The sequence below is a fragment of the Alternaria triticimaculans genome (assembly GCF_023758025.1).
Source record: "Alternaria triticimaculans strain BMP 0046 chromosome Unknown scaffold_8, whole genome shotgun sequence".
In the NCBI taxonomy this organism is placed as follows: Eukaryota; Fungi; Ascomycota; class Dothideomycetes; order Pleosporales; family Pleosporaceae; genus Alternaria; species Alternaria triticimaculans.
In genome coordinates this window covers 354,554-374,953 of record NW_026055965.1, presented here as the reverse complement: position 1 = coordinate 374,953, position 20,400 = coordinate 354,554, and the positions used below count along the sequence as shown (strand labels likewise).

Here is a 20,400-nt window from a genome sequence, read left to right as displayed (position 1 = left end):
AGACATTCTCAAGACCGTTTGCCGTACGAACGCTTTCTACACCACCGACCTCTCCAACAAGGAAAAGATCTGTAACTATGGGTGCGCATGATCCCCGAAGCATGCACAACAGTGGTGCCGACACACCTCCCATCACACCTGGCAGCGCCTCGCATTCCAAGTCCAACTCGACGTCGTCCGACTTTCTAAGTTCGTTATCGAGTCTACGACGTGGCGATTCGATATCGTCCCTCAGCCGGCCTCGACTATCACTGGACGAGTCACCGCAACCTGTCAGCACCGAACTCACCACCTTCCCGTATCACCTAACGGACTACGAGTTCAAGACGGATGATCGCGGGCGTAAGAAGACCATCGGCGAAGGAGCCTGGAGCGATGTCTTCCTAGCGAAACCCTGCCCGCCCAAACCAACCGAACAGTCCCCATCACAGCCTCCCTGTGGCCCCGAAATGACTCCACCACTCACCCCAGTCCGAAGCATAGACTCTGGCGTAGACGTCAGTCGACTCCCCGCCACCCCACCCATGTACGCCGTAAAAGTACCAGCCATGACCAGCGCCAAAAAGGTACTCAGCGCAGAAGCAAGAATCCTATCTTACCTCTCCCGCTTCCCAGACGCAGAAAACCACATCGTCCCCTTCTACGGCCTAGACACACGCAACGGTGCCATCCTCCTCCAAGCCATGGACGACACGCTGGAAGGCTGGATTCAGAAGACGCTCAACACGCTTGACGAAGAGGCTCGAGCAGCGAGACTGGCCGAAGTCTTCCCTAGCATCGCTCTCGCACTGCTCAACAGCTTGGCATGGATGCAAAACAAGGGATGTACCCACGCCGACATCAAACCCTCCAACATCCTCATCTCCTCTTCTTCCCCCCTATCAACCGCCGCGCCCAAATCCATCTACACAGACTTCTCCTCAACCATCCTCTCCCACCCCTCCGCCACCATCGAATCCTCCGCGTCTCCCCTCGGCGCCGGAACATGGGATTACCTCGACCCGTCGCTCCTCAGCTCCTCCTCTACTTCTCCTCCTTCCGCGACTTCAGATCTCTGGTCCTTGGCTATCACGTTGCTGTTTCTTATCCTGGGTGGCTCGCCGTATGATGCGTTCAAGGGGAACAAGTATCAGCAGAGGGAGATGATTAAGGCGGGGTGTCCGCTGCAGGTTATGGGGCATGATGACTTGGGTGTGAGGAATTTGAAGAGGGTGCAGGGATTAAGTCGGGATCTTGGGTTTGATCTTTTGGGGTGGTTTGGAAGGGTGCTTGTCAAAGATGGGGGAAAGAGGGTTGAGTTAAAAGAATGGAAGGAGGAGTTGGAGGGGAAGCTTTGAAAGGGCATTTTGGCTGGGTAGGGTAGAGGGTTTAGACGCTTTCTTTCTTCTTCTTGGAAGGGTATGTTTTCAATGGCGCTTGCTAGAGATAGAGAGCTGCTTTCTGTTCTGTGTCGCTGAGGACATTCGTTAGATACCCCCATTATTTATACCGTTATTGTAATCACATGTCGACACTGGTCTTGATCAATGTTTTAGAGATCTACCACAATTCTATCCAAGGACGAAGAAGTCTTCTCACTTTCATCTTCAGATCCCTACATGCACAGTGCGTCGAAGTAACTCCATTCTGAATTACCTACTCTACTCTCTCAACCTCACCTGTCCTTCTCTGACCCCATGCTACATCTCTCATCTCACCCTTAATCCAACTTCGTTGTACCAAACAATCTATGCCCCGTATCCGTACCCCCCTTCCCCTTGTACTTATTCCCACTCTTCCTCAACGCCACAACCCACAACTCCTTGTCATCCCTCAACATCTCCGCAAACCCATTTTCATCCCCCTTTCCCCCTTCTTCTCCTTCCTCGACTACAACAGCGCCCTCCTGTACCACCCCTGCAACAACCACAACCCGAACTCGTGGACACGCCTCTCTCAACGGCACCATGAACTCCACAATCGACTTGCCGGTATTGATTACGGAGTCGACAATGATAATCGTACGCTTGCCCTCGAAGTTCTTGGGGTCGATGTCCGAAAAGACCTTTGCGTGGGCAAATGCCGCGCCGGGAAGCGCTTTGCTGACGCCGAAGGCCATGGGTTCGCCGCCGCGCATCAGAGGGATGATCAAGGTGGCTTTTTCGTGGCGGAAACGGTAGCCGTCTGTGAGGCCGCCTTGGACGTGAGGGATGGCGATTTCTTCTAAGCCGGTGATGGTGCTTAGGTACGAGGTTGCGAGGTGGTAGCCTACCTGCTCGTGTGCTTTGCGTAGGCTGTGTGACTGCTTTGTCGCGTCGCGGGTTGGTGTCATGAGAAGCTTTGCGGAGGGCTGGCTTGTTGCATGCACGAAGCGGGTTGATGGATCGCTGTGAACGCGGAAGATGTGGTCTAGTTCTGTGTCGTCTAGGACGGCTTTGGGTAGGGTATCGAGATCAAGACGTGGAGGGACGTTGGGTGGGAGGAGGATCTGGAGGGCGGATAGGCTGTTATCGGTGATGGCTTTGGCAAGGGTTTTCTCCATGGATGAGCTTCGGGTGGCTTCATTTCCTACTATGATGTATGCGCCGTCTGCTTTGTGGAACATAGTCATGTCGAGGGGACTGTCGCCGAAGGCTAGTACTCGTAGCTTCTTCTTGTGGAGGTGGTCGACGACGGCGCCTTTGAGTTCTCCAGTCACGACGTAGCCGTCTGAGATCGATCCGCCTCCGATGACCTTGATGTGCGCCAAATTGTTGCGTTCCAAGACTAGCTCCCACACTCGGCGGATCCCACATGTGACAATGAGTGCGTTCACATGCCGTGTGGTAAACCATCCAGCACGTGTGAGCATCTCGATCATATCGGGGTACATCTCGACTTTGGCCGCGACATTAGCACATATGGCATCGAAGTCATCTGCCTTTTCTTCGTAGAGCAGCATGGCCTGCCGGAAGGCTGCATACGAGTAACCCTTCTTGAAGACCTCAGTCAAAGGACACTCGGTAGAGCCGCCTGAGAGAGTTGCGTCCTTCCAGAACATCAGTCCAGTATCGTGTGGAGCTAGAGTCTTGTCCGCATCGAGCAGAAGCACTGTATCGAGACTGTCTTGGTCGCTAAGCGCAGTATCGACGGCCTGCTCAACTGCAGTCGTATTTCTAGCCTCATCGTGGCCCTCAAAGTTGTTCAACAGTGCTGCGAGTCGCTTTTCAGTTTGTCCCGAAGCCGTGGTAGACGTCTCGGTGATCGTAGTAAACAGTATAACGTGATCACGACAGACGGCACGTAGTTCCGTTATCTCGGCTTCTTGCCACTTCCGTAGGTGCTCAACCGGAAGTTGTTTGCGCTCTCTGATCTTGTCCTCTTTGGTGCGCGTTGCAACGATCTCTGGGTCGACCAAGAGATAGATGATGTGTGTATAAGTTGCCCAGTCCTTCTCTGTACCCACTCTCTTCGGTTCGTCCTTGTCGCCTGCTTGCCAGAACATGTAATGACCCGCAACAACCCCTGTCTTGGCGTTCGCCTGGCACTCACTGGCAGCGAGGGAGAGGGCTTTTTCGCGGGACTCGTACTGTTGTTTATCCTTCATCTTCTTAAAAGCATCCAATCCACCGTCCACAACATTCTCCAGAAGCGAAGAGCCATCATAGAAAGTGAAGTGTTGGTGTGCGAAGTCGTTGTCGTTCTTCAGTTGCTTTAGCAGATATGATTTGCCGCTTCCAGAGATTCCGTAGAGTCCAATCATGGTGGGTTTGACAGGTTCAGTCGATCCTGATGAGATTTGAGTGTCGGTCGTCTTGCTGAATGTCTGATGTTTTGAGGAAGAACGGCAGGTTCATGTGTACGCGGGTAGCTCTCATATAAGTGTGGAAATGCGAGTTGCTTGCTGCCTGCGCACGAGAACAGGACATGCTGTGGCAGTCAAGCGCGCTTGCACAGCATAGCTTGCGCGCATCTACGAAAATCAGCTGGGTCAGTGGGGTATGTCATGTGCAGTTTACATCAACCATCTCGACAGCACTTCTCTTGATGTTTGTGAAAGTCAGAGTATGCTTCTCTATTCAATGTGAATAATTCATCCTTCCAAACAGGAAACCGTCAAAGTTGATTCGACGCCATACCAAGCGCTATGCATACCGTCCCAATATGTGTTGAATAAGAAGCCCACCCAGATGCTGTTGAACATGCCTAGTGCGCCGAAGAACGCCAATCGTCGTCTCATCATACATGATCGTTCCAAATGAAGCTTGTTGAACGCTTCACTCAGGTTTGTCCACCTTTCCTATGATCAAAGTCTAGAACATGCCGTTGATCTCGCCGGTCTCAACATCGACGTCGATGTTGAGGTATCCGGGAGCAGTCGGCAGACCGGGGATAGTCTGGATATCCGCTGCGAGTGCATACAGGTATCCAGCACCAGCTGCCATGCGGACGTCCCTGATGGGAACGGTGAAGCCAGTTGGGGCGCCCTTGAGGCTGGGGTCGTGAGACAGAGAGTACTGTGTTTTGGCTACGCAGATGGGCAGGTTGCCAAAGCCCTGCTTGACGTAGGTGTCGACCTTCTTCTGGGCGAGCTCGGAAAACTCGACTGCGGAAGCGCCGTACATCTTCTTAGCAATGGTCTCCATGCGTTCTTGTACTGTGCCGCTGTTGACGTCGTAGAGAAGCTTGTAGTCAGGCTTGGGCTTGGCAGAGGCTTTGATGATACCCTCTGCAAGGTCTACAGCACCCTTTCCACCCTCCGCAAAGTGATTGGCTGGGATGGCGTCCTCAGCACCGGCAGCGATAGCCTCCTCGCGGATAACGTCGATCTCAGCTTGGGTATCGGTGGCGAAGCGGTTGATGGCTACAACGACGGGGACACCATATTGCTTGGCGTTCTCAATGTGCTTCTTGAGGTTGACGCAACCAGCGCGGAGAATGTCAACGTTCTCAGTGCGGTAGACTTCAGGCAGTTGGGCGCCGGGGCTGATGTCGGGGCCACCACCGTGGTTCTTGAGAGCACGGACGGTTGCGACAATGACAACAGTATCGGGCACAAGACCAGAGGAGCGGCACTTGATGTTGAAGAAGCGCTCGCCACCCATGGTGAAGTCGAAGCCAGCCTCGGTCACAACGAATCCGGTCTGGGCGTCGTGGTCCTCATCGGGCTCGGTACCGGCCAGCTTGAGGGCAAGCCTATCCGCGATGACGGAAGAGGCACCGATACTGATGTTCGCGAAGGGACCAGCGTGAACGAAGACAGGAGTACCCTCAAGGGTTTGCATCATGTTGGGCTTGATGGCATCAGTAAGCAGAGCAGTTAGGGCACCACCGGCACCAATGTCGTCGCAGGTAACGGGGTCACCAGCGCGTGAGCTGGCAACGACCATGCTACCAAGACGCTCACGGAGGTCCGAGAGATCCTTGCTGAGCGCGAGGATAGCCATGCACTCACTGGCGACCGAGATGTCAAAGCCAGTCTCGCGAGTCTGGCCCTTCTCTGTTGGCGCCTGGCCAACTGTGATCTTGCGCAGATGCCTGTCGTTGACATCTAGCACACGTCGCCAGGTGATGGTCTCTGGGTCGATGTCAAGCCTGGCGAACTTGGAGATCTCCTCCTCGGTCAGATCATCTGGGTTCGTCTTGTCGATACCGAGCTTCTTGAGACGACGGAACATGACGGGCACAAACTCGCGCTTGCCCTTCTTAGCTGGCACTAAACGCTTGTACAGAGCAGCATCCTTCTGGGTGTTCTCGTGGAACATGCGCGTCTCGATAGCAGCGGCAAGCAAGTTGTTCGCGGCGGTGATGGCGTGAATGTCACCAGTAAGATGGAGGTTGAACTGGTCCATGGGGATGACTTGGCTGTAACCTCCACCAGCAGCGCCGCCCTTGATACCGAAAGTCGGCCCCATGCTGGGCTGACGCACGTTGGCGAAGCATATCCTGCCAAGGTGCGCGCCCAATGCTTGCGCGACACCGATTGTGGTGGTCGACTTACCCTCGCCGAGCGGCGTGGGAGTGATACCGGCGATGAGGACGTACCTTCCGTTGCGGCGGTGTTCGAGTCGCTTCAGCAGGGACAGATCGACCTTGGCTTTTGTTGCGCCGTATGGCTCGAGCTCGTGTGGCAGGATACCAACCTCCTTCGCTACGGTTGTGATCTGCTTGGGGTGCTGCTTCCGCGAGATTTCGTGATCGGCGGGTATGGGGTCTTCGATGCGGATGGGAAGGGCCGAGATCTTGCGCTTCTTCTGCCTGTCGAAAGTCGCGTCGGCCGAGTCGACGAGGTTCTGTAGCAGCATGGCAATGGTCATGGGGCCTACACCGCCAGGTACCGGGGTGATGTGCGACGCTACCTCGACGGCGGAGTCATAGTCGACGTCTCCTACCAGCCTCTGTCCGCTCTTCTTGGTGTCGTCGGGGATGAAGTTGGTGCCAACGTCGATGACGACGGCACCGGGCTTGAGCCAGTCTCCCTTGACGAACTGCGCCTTTCCGATAGCAGCGATGACGATGTCTGCGCGGCGAACGACCTCTGGTAGATCGGCTGTACGCGAATGGCAGACGGTGACGGTCGCGTCGGCGTTCTTCAGCAGGTAGCTGACGGGGCTTCCCACGATGTCGCTGCGTCCCAGTACGACGGCGTTCTTGCCTGAGATATCAATGCCGGCCTCCTCGAGCAGAACCATGACACCCTTGGGCGTGCATGGGGTGAAGAGGGGCTTGCCGCCGCGCTTGGCCAGCTCACCGATGCTCTGGATGCCGAAGCCATCGACGTCCTTCTCGTCGGCGACGGCGGATGTGATGGTGTGCTCGGAGATGTGCTTGGGGAGGGGCAGCTGGACGAGGATACCGTGTACGGCGGGGTCGTTGTTGTACTCGTAGATCTTGTACAGCAGCTCGCCTTCGGTGAGGTCTTCGGGGAGATGGACGAGCTCGCAGTCGATGTTGGCCTCCTCGGCGGCCTTGAGCTTCATGCGCACATAGGTGCTGGAGTCGGACCTGTCGCCCACTGTCGTGTGTCAGCACTCTGCCTCTATCAGCCCGCCGCAATGGGATGCGACTCACCCTGGACAATCTTCAGGCTCGGGCGGTATCGCGGGTTCTTCTCCTGCTTCTCCCTGATCTTCTGGCCGAGCCTCTCGCGGATGCTCTTGGCAATGGCGGTGCCGTCAATCTTCTGTCCAGCCATGGTGAAGCGTGTGCTGGAGAAGTGCCTGGAGGTCTGCGCAGTCTTGACGACGGTATATAGTTGGCGGGGAGCAGTCGAGCACCAATATTTTCTCAGCGGGGTAGCTGTAGCTTGCGGAAAGCCACGGGCGAGAACTCCAACGCGTCCGCCGCAGATCGGATATACTTTCATCGTCTCACCAATCCTGTCTGCGTATCTTTACCAAGTCTAGGATGCACGGCGCGACGTGTTGATACGCATTTCTATGTATGTTTCCAATGACTCAGTCTGGCGCGTCCGATAGCACTCTGGACCCCGGAAAAAGATCAGAACCCGCCGACGCCAAACTTTTGCTCCGCGACTCGCGTGCGTTATTACGTACCACTCAGGGTGCTAAGGTCCGAACGGGCAAAACAAGCAACGCGACTTCTCCAACATGGTTCATTGTACTGCTACCAAACCAATCCTGCCTGTGGCTATCATCTTCTCCGCCTGGGTTGTCCTGTGTATTCATGTACTGTACTCTGCGGGTCCGCAATATTTCACAAAGCTACGTCAACCTAGGGAAAACCCGACCACTCTGGAGCCTACATCGACGTCAAGTCACCCACTTTGGATGTCTACACCTCAATGTAGTCTCTAGGCCTTGGTCGCATCCATCAGAATCCCATACATGACGAACATCTGCTCCGCTTTGAGCTTAAGACCTTCCACATGATCTGGATGACAAAAGCGGGCAAACCTATCCGGGTGCCAGAGATTCCGTGTCTCTTTAAGCCACTCGTACGAGTATTTACCGGAACCTTGCAGCAGTGCCGACAGATCGTGAGAGCAGATGCCTAATGAAGAGACCGAGACCGATTCCTTAAGTGGTTGACATTCCAGCCTAGTGCACTCGTCGACGTAGCTTGACATCGCTGGGAATTGCTGTAGCTGACCGGGTGTGAGGAGCGTCTGTAGGTCTTGCTGAAACTGGATGTATACTGCCTTGGGGTCTTTGTGCACTGTGAGGTCGCCAAATTCGATCCAGGAGCCGTGCACATAACCCTTGATACCCTTCCGGTCGATGGCAACGAACCAGTCACGACCCTCGTCACGGATGACCTTGACCTTGTCGCCTTTCCTAAGCTTTACCTCCCAGTTGTCTGCTTTGTGCGGTCGCCCAGACTTCTTGACGTTTGCCCACTGGAAGGGTACAGGCTCCTCTGGCTTTCCCGGTATGTGCTGCATACGCTGTTCGAACGCGGGCGCAGGAAGCTCGTTTTCATCGGACTCGTTGTCCTTGACCGTGCTGGAACGGGAACTGCTCGGTGTAGAAGTGTTGCTGGTATGCTCCAGATTGGTGTGGATAGCTTCTCTCTCGAAGCCAACAACGAACGGCGCGTCCAGTCCTACCGAGTGTTTCTTGATGAACACGAAGGTCTCGCCGTTTTCCGCATGCGGGTTGATGAAGACGTACTGGGACATGTTAGTCGCGATGTAAAATAGCACATTTGCGTACTCACAGCGAGCTCCTCGTTGATCTTGCGCATCCGCTCATCTCCTTCCAGACCTTTCCAAAGCTTGTTCCATTCAATGCTCATGAGCTTGGCCTCGAAGTTCCAGAGATGACGGTCCCCGCTCTTGATATAGTATGACCCGTTGGCATTCCATTGGACGTTATCTAGCGTACGGGCTACCCTCAGTTCGCCGTTGATAATTCCGTTACCCTCACGGGTTGCGGAACTTCCCTCTTGTAGCTTGGCTTGTAGCTGGATTGGGATATTCGCACATGCCCACACCGTACCCGACCATGCTACGAACGAGTCGGTGGCGCCGAGCTGTACGCGGAGACCAGACCGAAGGTATTCGGAATCCTGGATTGTCTGGATGAAAGACTTCAGCGCCGATGGGACATCAGGTCCGACCATGAAGTGCGTTGTGCCGTCTTCAGGCTCCCAAACGAAGAACCAAGACTCGGGTCTGCTGCCATACGAGGCCCATGTGATCTTCTTGACAAGACCTCGACCTGCGCCGACAGCTTGGAACAGCCTGGGTGGTAGATACGTAGCGCTGTAACCGTTGGGAGTACCGAGGAACTGATCGCTGCCTTGACCCAAGGTCATGATGTACCTGTCCGGTGGTAAAGGCCTGAGTCTTCCTAGCGTAGCTGTAATGATAGAGGGAGGAAGCGCTGCAGAAGCCATATTGGAGGTGGGGAACTAAAGATTTTTGAGCCTACATCAAGGTCAGGTCAGCTACTTCGCTTATTTTCATGCTGATGTAGTCTGCAAACCTGTTCAGTTGCCCTTCCTGTATGAGGAGGTCGCGAGATCCGCGATTCGAATTTGGCGTATTTGGGAAGTCGCGCTGGAGTATTGTGGGCTTGCCAACCGCGAGGTGGAAGGAGCAGCGCGTTTGCGCCAAGACTGCGCTCGCAATAAACGGAAAGCGCGACATTAGCATCGTCAGTGAAAGTGAAGATGACAGTGAAAAGTATAAGGATCACACGATAGGCTAAGGGGAGAAACAGCGCTGCGCGTATGTATTTGGACTGACAGTAGCACAGTTACCAGTAGACTTGATGAGATCGCAGTCTGCAACATGTTGACACCTTTGAGGCTCTCGACTATCATCAGTCTAGGAACTCGGTGTCAATACAAGTATTTCTTTCGAGAGCATCGATGGTGATTTTGAGGAGACGAGAGCTTCAGAATACTGCAAGCGCGGGAAAAGCGCGCTAGTATTCGTACTATACGCTGTTCCAGAGTTCCAACGAAGTCATTAGAACGCTGGAGTGTTGTCGGGATGAATGATTCGAACAGAAACGGACACAATGACTCTGAAATCGACAGTCGTGAAGAGTTGACGAGATTCACCAAAATCAGATTTACCAGCTCAATTACCAAGAAACGAAAACATCTTACCAACTTGCGAACCGTTCACGCTATGAGTCACAAGGCTGTGCCTTGGTACATAACACAGCTAACCCCTTGCTGATATCGGAATACATGGAGGCGGAGATGGTCTGCTGTGAGTCACCCCCGGAAGCATCGTTAAGCCGGACATGGACCCTACCAATATCCAGTATGCATAGTCACCAGGCTTGCGTAATGAACAGCTGAGTCAATGCGGAGAGATGATGTTCAGCACAGCGGTTCATCTATGGTTGCGGGACAAAGCCGCTAGTCGGCTAGCGCCAAGCAGCCCACTTCGCCCGCTGAACGTCGATATGCACAAGAGTCACCCAAATTTCGAGACGCCGCCCGCCACATATAAGCCGACACACCACCCCGCCTCCACACACGCACCACAAACATGAGGCCCATTCTTCTCTCCGGTCACGAGCGTGCGCTCACGCAAGTCAAGGTTCGCATGCGCCGTGCGTAGGATGGGGGACGAGGAAACTAATGGCATACAGTACAACGCAGATGGAGATATCATTTTCTCCGTATCCAAGGTACGTTTTTCTCCCGGTCTTCTGAGGCGCGGAAACTGATTTTTGTAGGACCACGTCGTTTGCGCCTGGTGTTAGTAAACAACATGTACAAGAGGAATGCGAATAGAAGCTGATGCGGTGCAGACTCACACAACGGCGAGCGAATCGGAACATACCACGGACATCAGGGAGCGCTATGGACGGTCGACGTAAACCCATCCTCTGAGCTACTGGCTACCGGTGGAGCAGACAACACCATGAGGTTATGGCATGTGCAGACAGGCAAGCTTCTCCACACCTGGGAATTCAACACCAGTATCAAGCGCTGCGAGTTCTCCCCAGACGGCAGACAGCTACTTGGTGTCACCGAGAAGCGATCAGGACATCTCTCCACCATCTGCGTCTACCCCATCAACCCCGACCCGGAGGCGCAACAGTCGGACGAGCAGCTGCTCAGGATCGTATGCGACGAGTCCAAGGCGACAGTCGCTGGCTTCTCATACCTCGCAAAATACATCATCAGCGGACACGAAGACGGCTCGATAACTCAGTGGGATGGCAAGACTGGAGAACTGCTCAGCTCCAACTACGACGTTCATGAGCCAGACATGCAAATCAGTGAGTGTCATGCACACCTCTTTGGCTGGAATGGAAGCTAACAATGCGCAGCCGACATCCAATGGGCTCCCGACCGAACCTACTTCATAACCGCCAGCAAGGACAAGACCGCGAAGCTCGTCGACGTCGAAGAGCTCAACGTCCTCAAATCATACGTTGCCGACACACCCCTCAACTCCGCCGCGATCACACCCGTAAAGGACTACGTTATTCTTGGTGGAGGACAAGCAGCCATGGACGTCACCACAACCTCGGCACGTCAAGGAAAATTCGAGGCCCGTTTCTACCACAAGATTTTCATGGAGGAGATTGGCCGTGTGCGTGGTCACTTCGGTCCCCTCAACTACGTCGCCGTACACCCACAAGGAACCAGCTACTGCAGTGGAGGAGAAGACGGTTACGTGCGTGTGCACCACTTCGACAAGCCATACTTTGACTTCATGTACGAGGTTGAGCGGGAGGTCGCGCAGTCGCAGTCGAACTTGTAATAGTACGACCTCACGAAGAATGGTTGATATGGTTCAATATGGCTGCATGCATGCAATGGCGTTCCGGCGGTCGGGTTGGGTGCTTGTCAAGATTAGACGAGCCTTTGTCAAAAGTTCATGAGCGATCAGGGCACATATAGACACTTTATCTAAGCGTCCTAGCACATGTACCTCATCAATGAAAACTTCAAGCAATATGCTGATGCACATTTCCATTGTGTTTATATATGTCCCGCCCCAAGCACCAGCGCCTGCCCATAAGGAGCAGACACCCAAGCATTCGGTCAAAAGTACAAGCAAAGGGCTTGGAACGGGTTGGTAGCTGATCTTCCTGCTTTTGACAAACGAGTCCATCATCGAGAAGGAAGGACGACGTATACTGAAGAGGTTGTAGGTACACAGAGTACCAAAGGATAAAGACGCGTCGATGCTGCTCACTCCGTCGAGCGCAATGTGAGACGCGAAAGAAAAATATTTGTCAACGACCTATGATCCAAACACAGCGGCTGGCTTGGAGGACTGGTAGCTGGCAACGATGAGCTGTGACACACAATGAGTGCGCTCGTATTAGCCATAGTAAACGAACGTTGAATGTAGTGATTATTCGGTGAAAGAAGGGCGGAAGAACATTGAAGGGCTGAAGCGATCATGGAAGCTTCGAGAGACCCTGTCCTAAGCGAGTTTAGCGCGTGGCGGTGACCTCACCTGCCGCTCCGACTCATCGCGCTCACACATTGCTCTTTGGGCCTCTACATAAGCAAAAGCTCGATCCTCTCTACTACAAAGCCCTTCACATCCACATTACATTTCCTCATCTCCACGTTCGCCGACTGACAAATCCATCGACGCGCAAGTATCCATTTCAAGAGGACACCCCACATCTGCGCCCAACTCAGCCTTCCGCACCCGACAACCACAACCCCACCCTCTACTCTTCAACACCACATTCAAGATGTCTGACGACTGGAACTCCGTTACCAAGATCGGTAGCCGCACTCGTGGCGGCGCCGCCGGACCCCGCGAAACCGTAGTCAAGGGCAAGTCAGCTCTAAACGCTGCCCAACGTAGCGGCGGTATCGTCGCCACAGAGAAGAAGTTCGCTTCTGCCAACGCCGTGAGTACTCCTTACACGTCCAACTTAGCTTAACAACTTCGTTCTTCGTGATCCCCAAAAGTTCGCTCAAAACAATACTGACCGACCAGCCACAGGGAGCTTCGTCAGAAGGCCAACGCCTCACCAAAGTCGACCGTTCCGATGACATCGTCAAGCCCAAGACCGTTGGTATCGCCGTCGGCCAAGCCATCGCTAAGGCGCGCTCCGAGGCAAAGAACGACAAGGGCACAACTATGACGCAAAAGGATCTGGCTACAAAGTGCAACAGCACACCCACCATCATCGCAGACTTTGAGCGCGGCACAGCAACACCAGACCAGAAGCTGCTAGGAAACATGGAACGCGTGCTTAACGTCATCCTACGGGGTGACAAGATGGGGCAGCCCAAGTTCCCGAAGAAGAAATGAGCGGGTCATTGCTAAGGTCGCAGACCGGGCGCAAGGACACGCTCAGGTTGCGATTTTGCGATGCATTCCGCTTCCAAAAGTCGGCTTCGGCTGCGATAAGTCTCTTCTGAATTAGCGGGCTTGGGATGGGCGTTTGATGGACATCACGGTAGAATACCACAATGGTGGACAGCGTACGATAGCTACGGCCTAGCCTGTATTGCGCGGGCTTTGTAGCTCAGTCTCATTGAGCAGCTGTAGACACTAGATAAAACTACGATCTACGCGCAAGCAATACGTTGTCTCTGAACATGCAATTGACGTCATCGAAGCTACATGATGTGCAGTATTGCACTAAACCTCTCAGTTGTATCCTTGTAGGCGGCGAGCGAATCTCCACCCCTTAGACCCCGATGCTAGACAGATTTGAGTGCACCGACATGTGTATCGTGATGCGGCCCAAGTACATGATTGGCTCGTGCTAGCTAGCGACTCACCGTTACGATCAAGACCGTCGCCAACCTTCACAACACAGCAACAACATGATAGTCTGAGACCCTCCCATACTATGCTCATACCCTCATACTCGCACAAAACAAGAATCTGTGGTGTCGGCATCCCCATGTAAACGACCTGCCTATTTCAGCCCTACTGCGCCTTCCAAATTCACCTGCGCACTTTCCTACGAGAGTGCCTGCGCTAACCTCTCCCAGACCCATCGTCTTTCTCTCTATCCTCCTCATCTTCTTGTTTTACTTCAGTATGAGTACTACAGATCACACTTCCACGGTTCCTGTTCCGGCAGAGCCGGCGTTGGACTACCATTTCAAGTACACGGTGCAGAAGGGCGTTTTCATGCAGAGCGAAGATGAGACTGATGATAAGAGTTTCGATTTCGTATGTTCAATTCCTTGTTCTCCAAGCTTCACACGCAACTACGTACTTGCGGGATTGAGTCATTCCGTCTCTTCATTCACGTCCCCTCAATTTGGGATCCGAAGAAGCTGGCTAACATTCCTACTAGAAGACGCAAAAGTTTGGTCTGATCGACCGTTCCTACCCGGGAGAAGATGACAGCGAAGAGAAGCAATGGAAGCGTCTTGAGGAATATGTGGCTAGTCTGGAATCCACGAAGAAAGAGGGTGAGAGTTACAAAGTACTCTTTCTGGGCCGTCATGGTCAGGGTTGGCATAACGTTGCAGAGACAAAGTATGGGACAAAGGCGTGGGACGTAAGTTTAATCCGCCTCGCAACACTTTCTCTTTTCGTGAATCATTCCTCTACGGACATATGCTATCAAGGAGACATAATGCTAACATAAACACCAAGTGCTACTACGCCGCCCTCGACGGCTACGACGGCATAACCTGGGCGGACGCAAACCTCACCACTGTAGGCCAAGACCAAGCTCTCGCCGTGAACAAGCTATGGGCCGAACAACTACCCCTCGGCATTCCACCCCCACAAACTTACTACGTCTCGCCCTTAACCCGTACGATCGAAACAGCAAACCTAAGTTTCAAGTCCCTTCCACTTCCGTCATCCCACCCCTACAAACCTTTCATCAAAGAGCTCGTCCGCGAAGCCCTCGGCGTACACACGTGCGACCGCCGCAGCACAGCCGCGCACATCAAGGCCACTTTCACGGATCCACCTCTCACCTTTGAATCCGGATTCTCAAACGAAGATCTTCTCTGGGAGGCTGGATACCGGGAACCGAGGTCCGCAAGACGGTACCGTCTAGCCACGTTTCTGGACGATGTTTTCGCTTCCGATGAGAATGTGTGGTTGAGTTTTACTAGTCACTCGGGGGCGATTGGCAGTATGCTGGAGGTGCTTGGGCACAGGACGTTTGCGCTTGAGACGGGTGGTGTTATACCTGTCTTCGTCAAGGCGGATAGGGTGCAGGGGAAGAGGGAGGTGCCACCTAAGGAACCTAGTGCTTCGCCGCCATTGTGTGATGGACCTCCTCAGTAGGATCAGAAAGGGGCTCTGAAGCAGATTGAGGAATGAGAGGATCGGCACTCCTATACTCTGATTGGTGACGTCTAGGGTAGTCTGATCTGATAACCTCATCGCAACCGAATCGATTGTTCACGGTTTGCTATTTCACGCGTGTAATCCACGACGCACTGCTTGTCATGATAGCACAAATATTAGCGAAAGCACATAAAGAACACAGTCTGCTCTCATATCCCCGTCTCATCAACTACCATCTACCGATTCCTCAGCAGCAGAAAATGTCCACCACTCCGCCTATCAAACGAGACCTCTCTTGGACTTTCGATCAACTCAAGACAAAGTACGACATCCTCTGGAACACGTATTCTGATCATCACGTGCCGCTTGATGATAGGAGTGAAGAGGATCAGAAGAGGATTGCCGAGCTTGAGACTTTGGTAGAGGATTTCAAGAAGAAGGACGAGGCCAAGCTTGAGGAGCAGAAGAAGAGCGAGGCGCGGAACAAGGCATCGATTGAGTCGCAGAAACCATACGAAGGAGACCCACACAATCTCTAGACGGAAAGGCTGAACGAAATGCTCGGGGAACTCGAATCATTTCCTGTTAAGTACTGTAATCCTCATGCAGACGTGAAATGAAATGAACCCTTACCGGTGAAGCCAAGCGAGACAATGGACAGTTGATGATGTGTTTCATTTGATCATAGGTATAGCTTAAGCCATCGTGCCGAGATCTACTCCTGGTACCTTACCGAAAAGTCCCATCAGTTTCACCTCCTGCAAACAATACACGTGCTGTGCTGATATGTCCACCCCATCCCTATACAGACTGGCGGACAAACCTCTTGAACGCAACCCAGGTTCATTTTCCACTGCGCCTCTAATACGAACAACGAAGCAGACCCAACATCTCATGCAGATGCATCTCGTGAACTCGTAACAAAGCAAGCGGGAGTCGTTTTACATCATGCCGAGGTCCTCCATGGCTTTGGCATAGCTGTCCCAATCGGTCAAAGCACCGAGAGCACGACGCTGGTGTGCGCTGAGGAGCGTGAGACCGTAGATGTAACTTGCGTTGACCCATCCGAAGCTGTGACGTGTTAGCCATGAACTAGTAAACGGATGTGAGAAGAAACATACCCTTCGCGAGGAACACCCTTGAAGTCGCTGCCTTGGTTACCGTACTCGGCCTCAACCTTGTGAGGATCAATCTTCCTTGTGACATCGTACTTCTCAACGACAACGCCGTTGAAGTCAACAAATGCCTTGGTGACCATGAAGAGCCAGCGGTAGGCCAGACGCTGGGCTTCCGCATCGTAGCCGTATCGCTGCATACCGACCCAGGCAAGCATCTGCTGCGGCGCCCAACCGAATGGATAATCCCACTGACGATTAGGGCGGTCAAGTCCAGTTTTGCCGCGCGACTTCTCTGTACCCGAAACAAGTCCTCCGAAGGCTTCCAGCTTAGGCAAAGCCTTCTCGACAAGAATGCTAGCTTGACGCGGAGTGGCGAGACCGGACCACATGGGCCAGAAAGTAGTGGCACTCTCGTAACCGGTGCGTTCTTGCTTGACAGTGTTATAGTCGAAGTACATGCCTGCCTCCTCGTCCCAGAGATACTTGTCCACATTAACGCGGCGTTTTCTAGCGCGGCGCTCCCATGTGGAAGAAGTCTCAATATGACCAGGCTTCATGTCGCCAGTGCGGAATCCCTCTGGAATTTCGAGCTTGTCGTTGAAATGGTTGCGAATGCATCGACCAATGTCGACTTCGTACTTGTAGAGCAGCGCATTGACGTCAACAACGGCGAGGTCTGCTGCGACCCTCTCCAGACGGTAGGAGGTGTCGTGTCCGGATTCACGCACAGCGCGGTCATGTAGGAAATAATCATCAAGCTCGGGCTCGTTGACCTTTCCGTTGTTGTATGCATCGACGAATTCCTTAAATGTCATACCATGCTTGTCGGCATACGGCATCAAGACGTGGTGGAAATGGCTGGCTTCCGTCTCGGGTGGCACACCTCTTCCGCCAGGTCGGTACCTGGTGAGTCCAGTGACAGGGTCTAAGCGTGGCGCGCTCATCCAAACCGAGTGGTATTCCTTGATGGCAGCAAGGATACCGTTGCGCAGGAATTCTTTGGAGTCAGGCTCGTGCTTGATGCGTTCATAGCATCGCAGAGTCATGTCGGTGAGGAACGGTGGCTGGGAGCGGCAGAGGTAGTATGTACGGTTCGCGTTGAGAATCTTGTTGTAGTGCTTGATGCAGAAGCAGAAGTGAATGACCATGGACTTGACCAGGTCGACGCGATCGTTGACGAGGAGACCAAGCGACTCCATGTAGCTGTCCCATCCGTAAAGCTCGTTGAAACGGCCACCAGGAACGACGAAAGGCAGGCCTCTCAGGTCCTTCTTCTTCGTCTCTGGATCTATCCATTCCTCCATGGCAATGGCGAGCAGGCCGGGTGCCTTGTTCAAGTCGCGCACGTAATCGTCGTTGTCGCAGTCCTTGTCCAGCCAGATGACATCGAGACGCATTTCGGGGTGTTCGCGAGCAATGCGGGTGTAGTACTCGTGCTGCTCAGGCGCGCCCTGAGGAATGTATATACGCGGACGTGGGTCGTCTGTCCAGTCCTTGGGGTCGACACCGACCTTCGCAATGTTGGAGCCATCGATGCGGCGGGTGAGGCCGTCCCAGAAGGAGAACTGGATGAGGCGGCTCAGGCGGTTTACGGGGTTCTCGTTCAATCGCGATTCGTCGAGCACAATGGTCTTGCGGCCGTAGTCTTTGGCGAGGGTGAGCTCCTGGAGCAGGTTCGAGAGCATGTAGGTGCCGCGGACGTCGTGCTTCTTGAAGGCATTGGAGCCGAGCGTACCAAGAGAAATGGTCTGTGTATTGTCAGCCATGCTCTCCGTGTTACTGCAGAGCATCGTACCTTGGGACCCTTGTCGTCGATCGTGATCTGGTAGTTGCCGTCGGAATCTTCGCGGTCGAGAAGCTGGCGGAGCGTCTCCTCGACGTTTATCTTGAAGCGGCGAGGCTGCAGGGAGATTTCATCTGGTCTTATTAGCCAATGGCGCGGCGTGGGTGCGGTGGAAGGTACGTACCGTGACTGATACGGCGACCAGCAATGGCGCCCTCGGCCAATGGAGCATTACGCGTGGAATTGTCTACGTTCTGCACTCAATTAGCCTCGTCATAGCAGTCGAAGAAGGCAGGAGCGCGGTACTCACGGCTGAGTAGGTCCTGGCTCTGGCATGCTTCTTCGAGTGACTCTCGCCATAGTAGACGTGCGGTGCAGCGTATGGGTCGAGAACAGTCGAGGTTCGGCGGGGCTTGGAAGATTGCGAGCTCATGCTACGGGGGCGGTGGGGAGACGACACCAGTCAGGGGGTGTGGTGGTAATGGGTGTTGTGGTGATGAAGATGTGCTATGTATGGCGTAGGTACTGGCCAGCGTTAGCTACGAGGGTGGTTGACGGCGAGGGTGGGGGTGGGGCGGCACCTTTGTATCAAGATGCTTCAGAATCTAGGGAGCGGCGGGCGGCGGTCACACGACGATATGCTGGTAGTGCTAGTCTAGGTGGCGGGTGCAGCGTAGGACTGGAGAGAAAAGATGGATATGCAACGGGCGAAGGTAGCAGTTTTGAGCGCTGCAAGGCCGGCAGGTCCGCCGATGGCAGCAGAAGGGCATAGCAGCAGGCGTCAGTGGTGGGTCTGCTATCACGATAGGCAATGACAGACCAGGCGGTGAAGCAGCTGCATCGTGCCAGATGCAGGCGGCGTGACTGCTATCAATGCCACAGCCAGGCGGCATGATGATGCTGAGCGAAGACTGCCAAAAGGCCCCGTGCTGCCTCGAACCCCTGGGGTACTTCGTCCTCCTCATCACCGTCGCGACTTGCACGCGCGCGCCGACCTTGGCCGCCTCATCATCGTGCCCCACCAGTACGTCATGGCACGATGTCCTCGCTCGACAATCAGCGTGTTTCGAATCTCATCTGTTGAGCTTCAATGCCTTGTGTGCGCCGCCTTTGTTTTTCTCCTGCCTAACTCCGGACGCACCTTCCTCGAGCGACGCGCCTGCTGTGACTGGCTCGGTTGCCGGGGTCAGGCGCTGCGTGTCCGTCAGCCTGCAGGCCTTCCCCCACGGGAGCCAGCAGTCCGCACTACAGTACACCCGCAACTCCATCGTGACCTCCGAACAGAACTTACTCTCCCTCTTACTCATAGCTCGGGAGCCAGCTGAGGCTGTCGCCTAATATTACCCCATCAGGTCAGCAGATCTAGATGTCCGTCGACCTGCGCTGCATCTGCTGATGGCCGTCTCCGAATCTCATCGAACATGCGACTTTTTCCGTCTGATGTTCACTTCCGGCTCTCCAAGCTCGGCCGTCTGCACGCCGGCCGGTCTTCGGATGCCTACCAGAAGCACTGCACAAGCACACAAGTTGCAAGGTAGGAGAGTGTGGGGGTTGTCAAACGACTCGTCGAGTCTGTCTTTTGTTGATATATACATTATACACTGCAAAGTCGTGCTTTTTCGTAGAATTTTGAGTAGTTCGGCCATTGGCATCGTGACAAAAGAGATGGTTGCGCAGTCTTGAATGGTATCCGTAAACCCCAACGCCTTCGCTAACACGCAAGCAGACAAACAAAATGCAAGACCAGCTGGCCGACGTTAATAGATGACTTTTTTTAAACTTCGAGCTTCTTTGCTGCCTGCTTTCGGCTTCTCCTCATGCCTCTCCAGCTCCACTTCGATCCCTTCTCCATTTCTTGCACGGGTACGCCCAGAGTTGATGAGTCTGGTCGTGGCGTGTCGATGTTGCTACTCCAGCTAGTTGAGGCTGTCTCGAGTGATGTGGCGTTTGAGGCGGTTCTTGACATGTCGACGCTGTACGCGCTCTCGTATGACCTGAGCTTGGATTTTGGTCGTGATGGGAGGGGCTCTTGAAGAGCGAGGAAGCCGGAAGCGAAGCATCCACCGTACGCCTTCAAAACCTCCAGTGACGCGGCTCTCCTCAAGGCGATGGTCTCTCTTTGGCTTTCGACATTGCCGTCGTCTGACTCGGCAAAGTCACCGTCGTATCGGTAGTAGAGTTGGTCATCCATTTGACAAGCGCTGTCAACCTTTAACATTGTTAGCAGTGAACTAATGAACTGTTCTCAAGTCAAGACATACCTTCTTGTGTGTAGCGGTGTGTAATTGCAGGTTCTCCTCAGTGAGTTGGAGTTGGTTGAAGCAAGTGTCCCAGTTGGGTGTGCGTCCAAGGTTTTGATACAT

General features: G+C 53.9%; 10 protein-coding genes across 10 annotated transcripts; 5 read left to right on the top strand and 5 right to left on the bottom strand.

The window, feature by feature from the left end:
* Positions 1–77: 77 nt before the first annotated feature.
* Positions 78–1,337, top strand: J4E78_006053 (uncharacterized protein; the record flags this gene model as incomplete). Its single annotated transcript, XM_049366667.1, has 1 exon — positions 78–1,337. One exon carries the CDS (start codon positions 78–80, stop codon positions 1,335–1,337), a length of 1,260 nt encoding a protein of 419 aa, XP_049221373.1.
* A 362-nt stretch (positions 1,338–1,699) lies between these two features.
* J4E78_006052 (uncharacterized protein) lies at positions 1,700–3,721 on the bottom strand (the record flags this gene model as incomplete). The annotated part of the gene is made up of 1 exon (XM_049366666.1): positions 1,700–3,721. The coding sequence occupies one exon, from the start codon at positions 3,719–3,721 to the stop codon at positions 1,700–1,702; it is 2,022 nt and encodes a 673-aa protein (XP_049221372.1).
* Positions 3,722–4,271: 550 nt separating this feature from the next.
* Positions 4,272–7,153, bottom strand: J4E78_006051 (uncharacterized protein; the record flags this gene model as incomplete). The annotated part of the gene is made up of 2 exons (XM_049366665.1): positions 4,272–6,973; positions 7,030–7,153. The coding sequence occupies 2 exons, from the start codon at positions 7,151–7,153 to the stop codon at positions 4,272–4,274; spliced, it is 2,826 nt and encodes a 941-aa protein (XP_049221371.1).
* A 618-nt stretch (positions 7,154–7,771) lies between these two features.
* J4E78_006050 (uncharacterized protein) lies at positions 7,772–9,318 on the bottom strand (the record flags this gene model as incomplete). Its single annotated transcript, XM_049366664.1, has 2 exons — positions 7,772–8,590; positions 8,638–9,318. 2 exons carry the CDS (start codon positions 9,316–9,318, stop codon positions 7,772–7,774), a joined length of 1,500 nt encoding a protein of 499 aa, XP_049221370.1.
* A 1,111-nt stretch (positions 9,319–10,429) lies between these two features.
* On the top strand, positions 10,430–11,656 carry TIF34 (translation initiation factor eIF3 subunit; the record flags this gene model as incomplete). The annotated part of the gene is made up of 3 exons (XM_049366663.1): positions 10,430–10,493; positions 10,695–11,168; positions 11,220–11,656. The coding sequence occupies 3 exons, from the start codon at positions 10,430–10,432 to the stop codon at positions 11,654–11,656; spliced, it is 975 nt and encodes a 324-aa protein (XP_049221369.1).
* A 952-nt stretch (positions 11,657–12,608) lies between these two features.
* Positions 12,609–13,177, top strand: MBF1 (multiprotein-bridging factor 1; the record flags this gene model as incomplete). The annotated part of the gene is made up of 2 exons (XM_049366662.1): positions 12,609–12,770; positions 12,866–13,177. The coding sequence occupies 2 exons, from the start codon at positions 12,609–12,611 to the stop codon at positions 13,175–13,177; spliced, it is 474 nt and encodes a 157-aa protein (XP_049221368.1).
* Positions 13,178–13,918: 741 nt separating this feature from the next.
* On the top strand, positions 13,919–15,133 carry J4E78_006047 (uncharacterized protein; the record flags this gene model as incomplete). Its single annotated transcript, XM_049366661.1, has 3 exons — positions 13,919–14,053; positions 14,181–14,387; positions 14,486–15,133. 3 exons carry the CDS (start codon positions 13,919–13,921, stop codon positions 15,131–15,133), a joined length of 990 nt encoding a protein of 329 aa, XP_049221367.1.
* A 263-nt stretch (positions 15,134–15,396) lies between these two features.
* Positions 15,397–15,675, top strand: J4E78_006046 (uncharacterized protein; the record flags this gene model as incomplete). The annotated part of the gene is made up of 1 exon (XM_049366660.1): positions 15,397–15,675. The coding sequence occupies one exon, from the start codon at positions 15,397–15,399 to the stop codon at positions 15,673–15,675; it is 279 nt and encodes a 92-aa protein (XP_049221366.1).
* A 402-nt stretch (positions 15,676–16,077) lies between these two features.
* J4E78_006045 (uncharacterized protein) lies at positions 16,078–18,470 on the bottom strand (the record flags this gene model as incomplete). Its single annotated transcript, XM_049366659.1, has 5 exons — positions 16,078–16,207; positions 16,258–18,002; positions 18,050–18,171; positions 18,222–18,291; positions 18,348–18,470. The coding sequence occupies 5 exons, from the start codon at positions 18,468–18,470 to the stop codon at positions 16,078–16,080; spliced, it is 2,190 nt and encodes a 729-aa protein (XP_049221365.1).
* A 1,341-nt stretch (positions 18,471–19,811) lies between these two features.
* J4E78_006044 (uncharacterized protein) lies at positions 19,812–20,400 on the bottom strand (the record flags this gene model as incomplete). Its single annotated transcript, XM_049366658.1, has 2 exons — positions 19,812–20,246; positions 20,299–20,400. 2 exons carry the CDS (start codon positions 20,398–20,400, stop codon positions 19,812–19,814), a joined length of 537 nt encoding a protein of 178 aa, XP_049221364.1.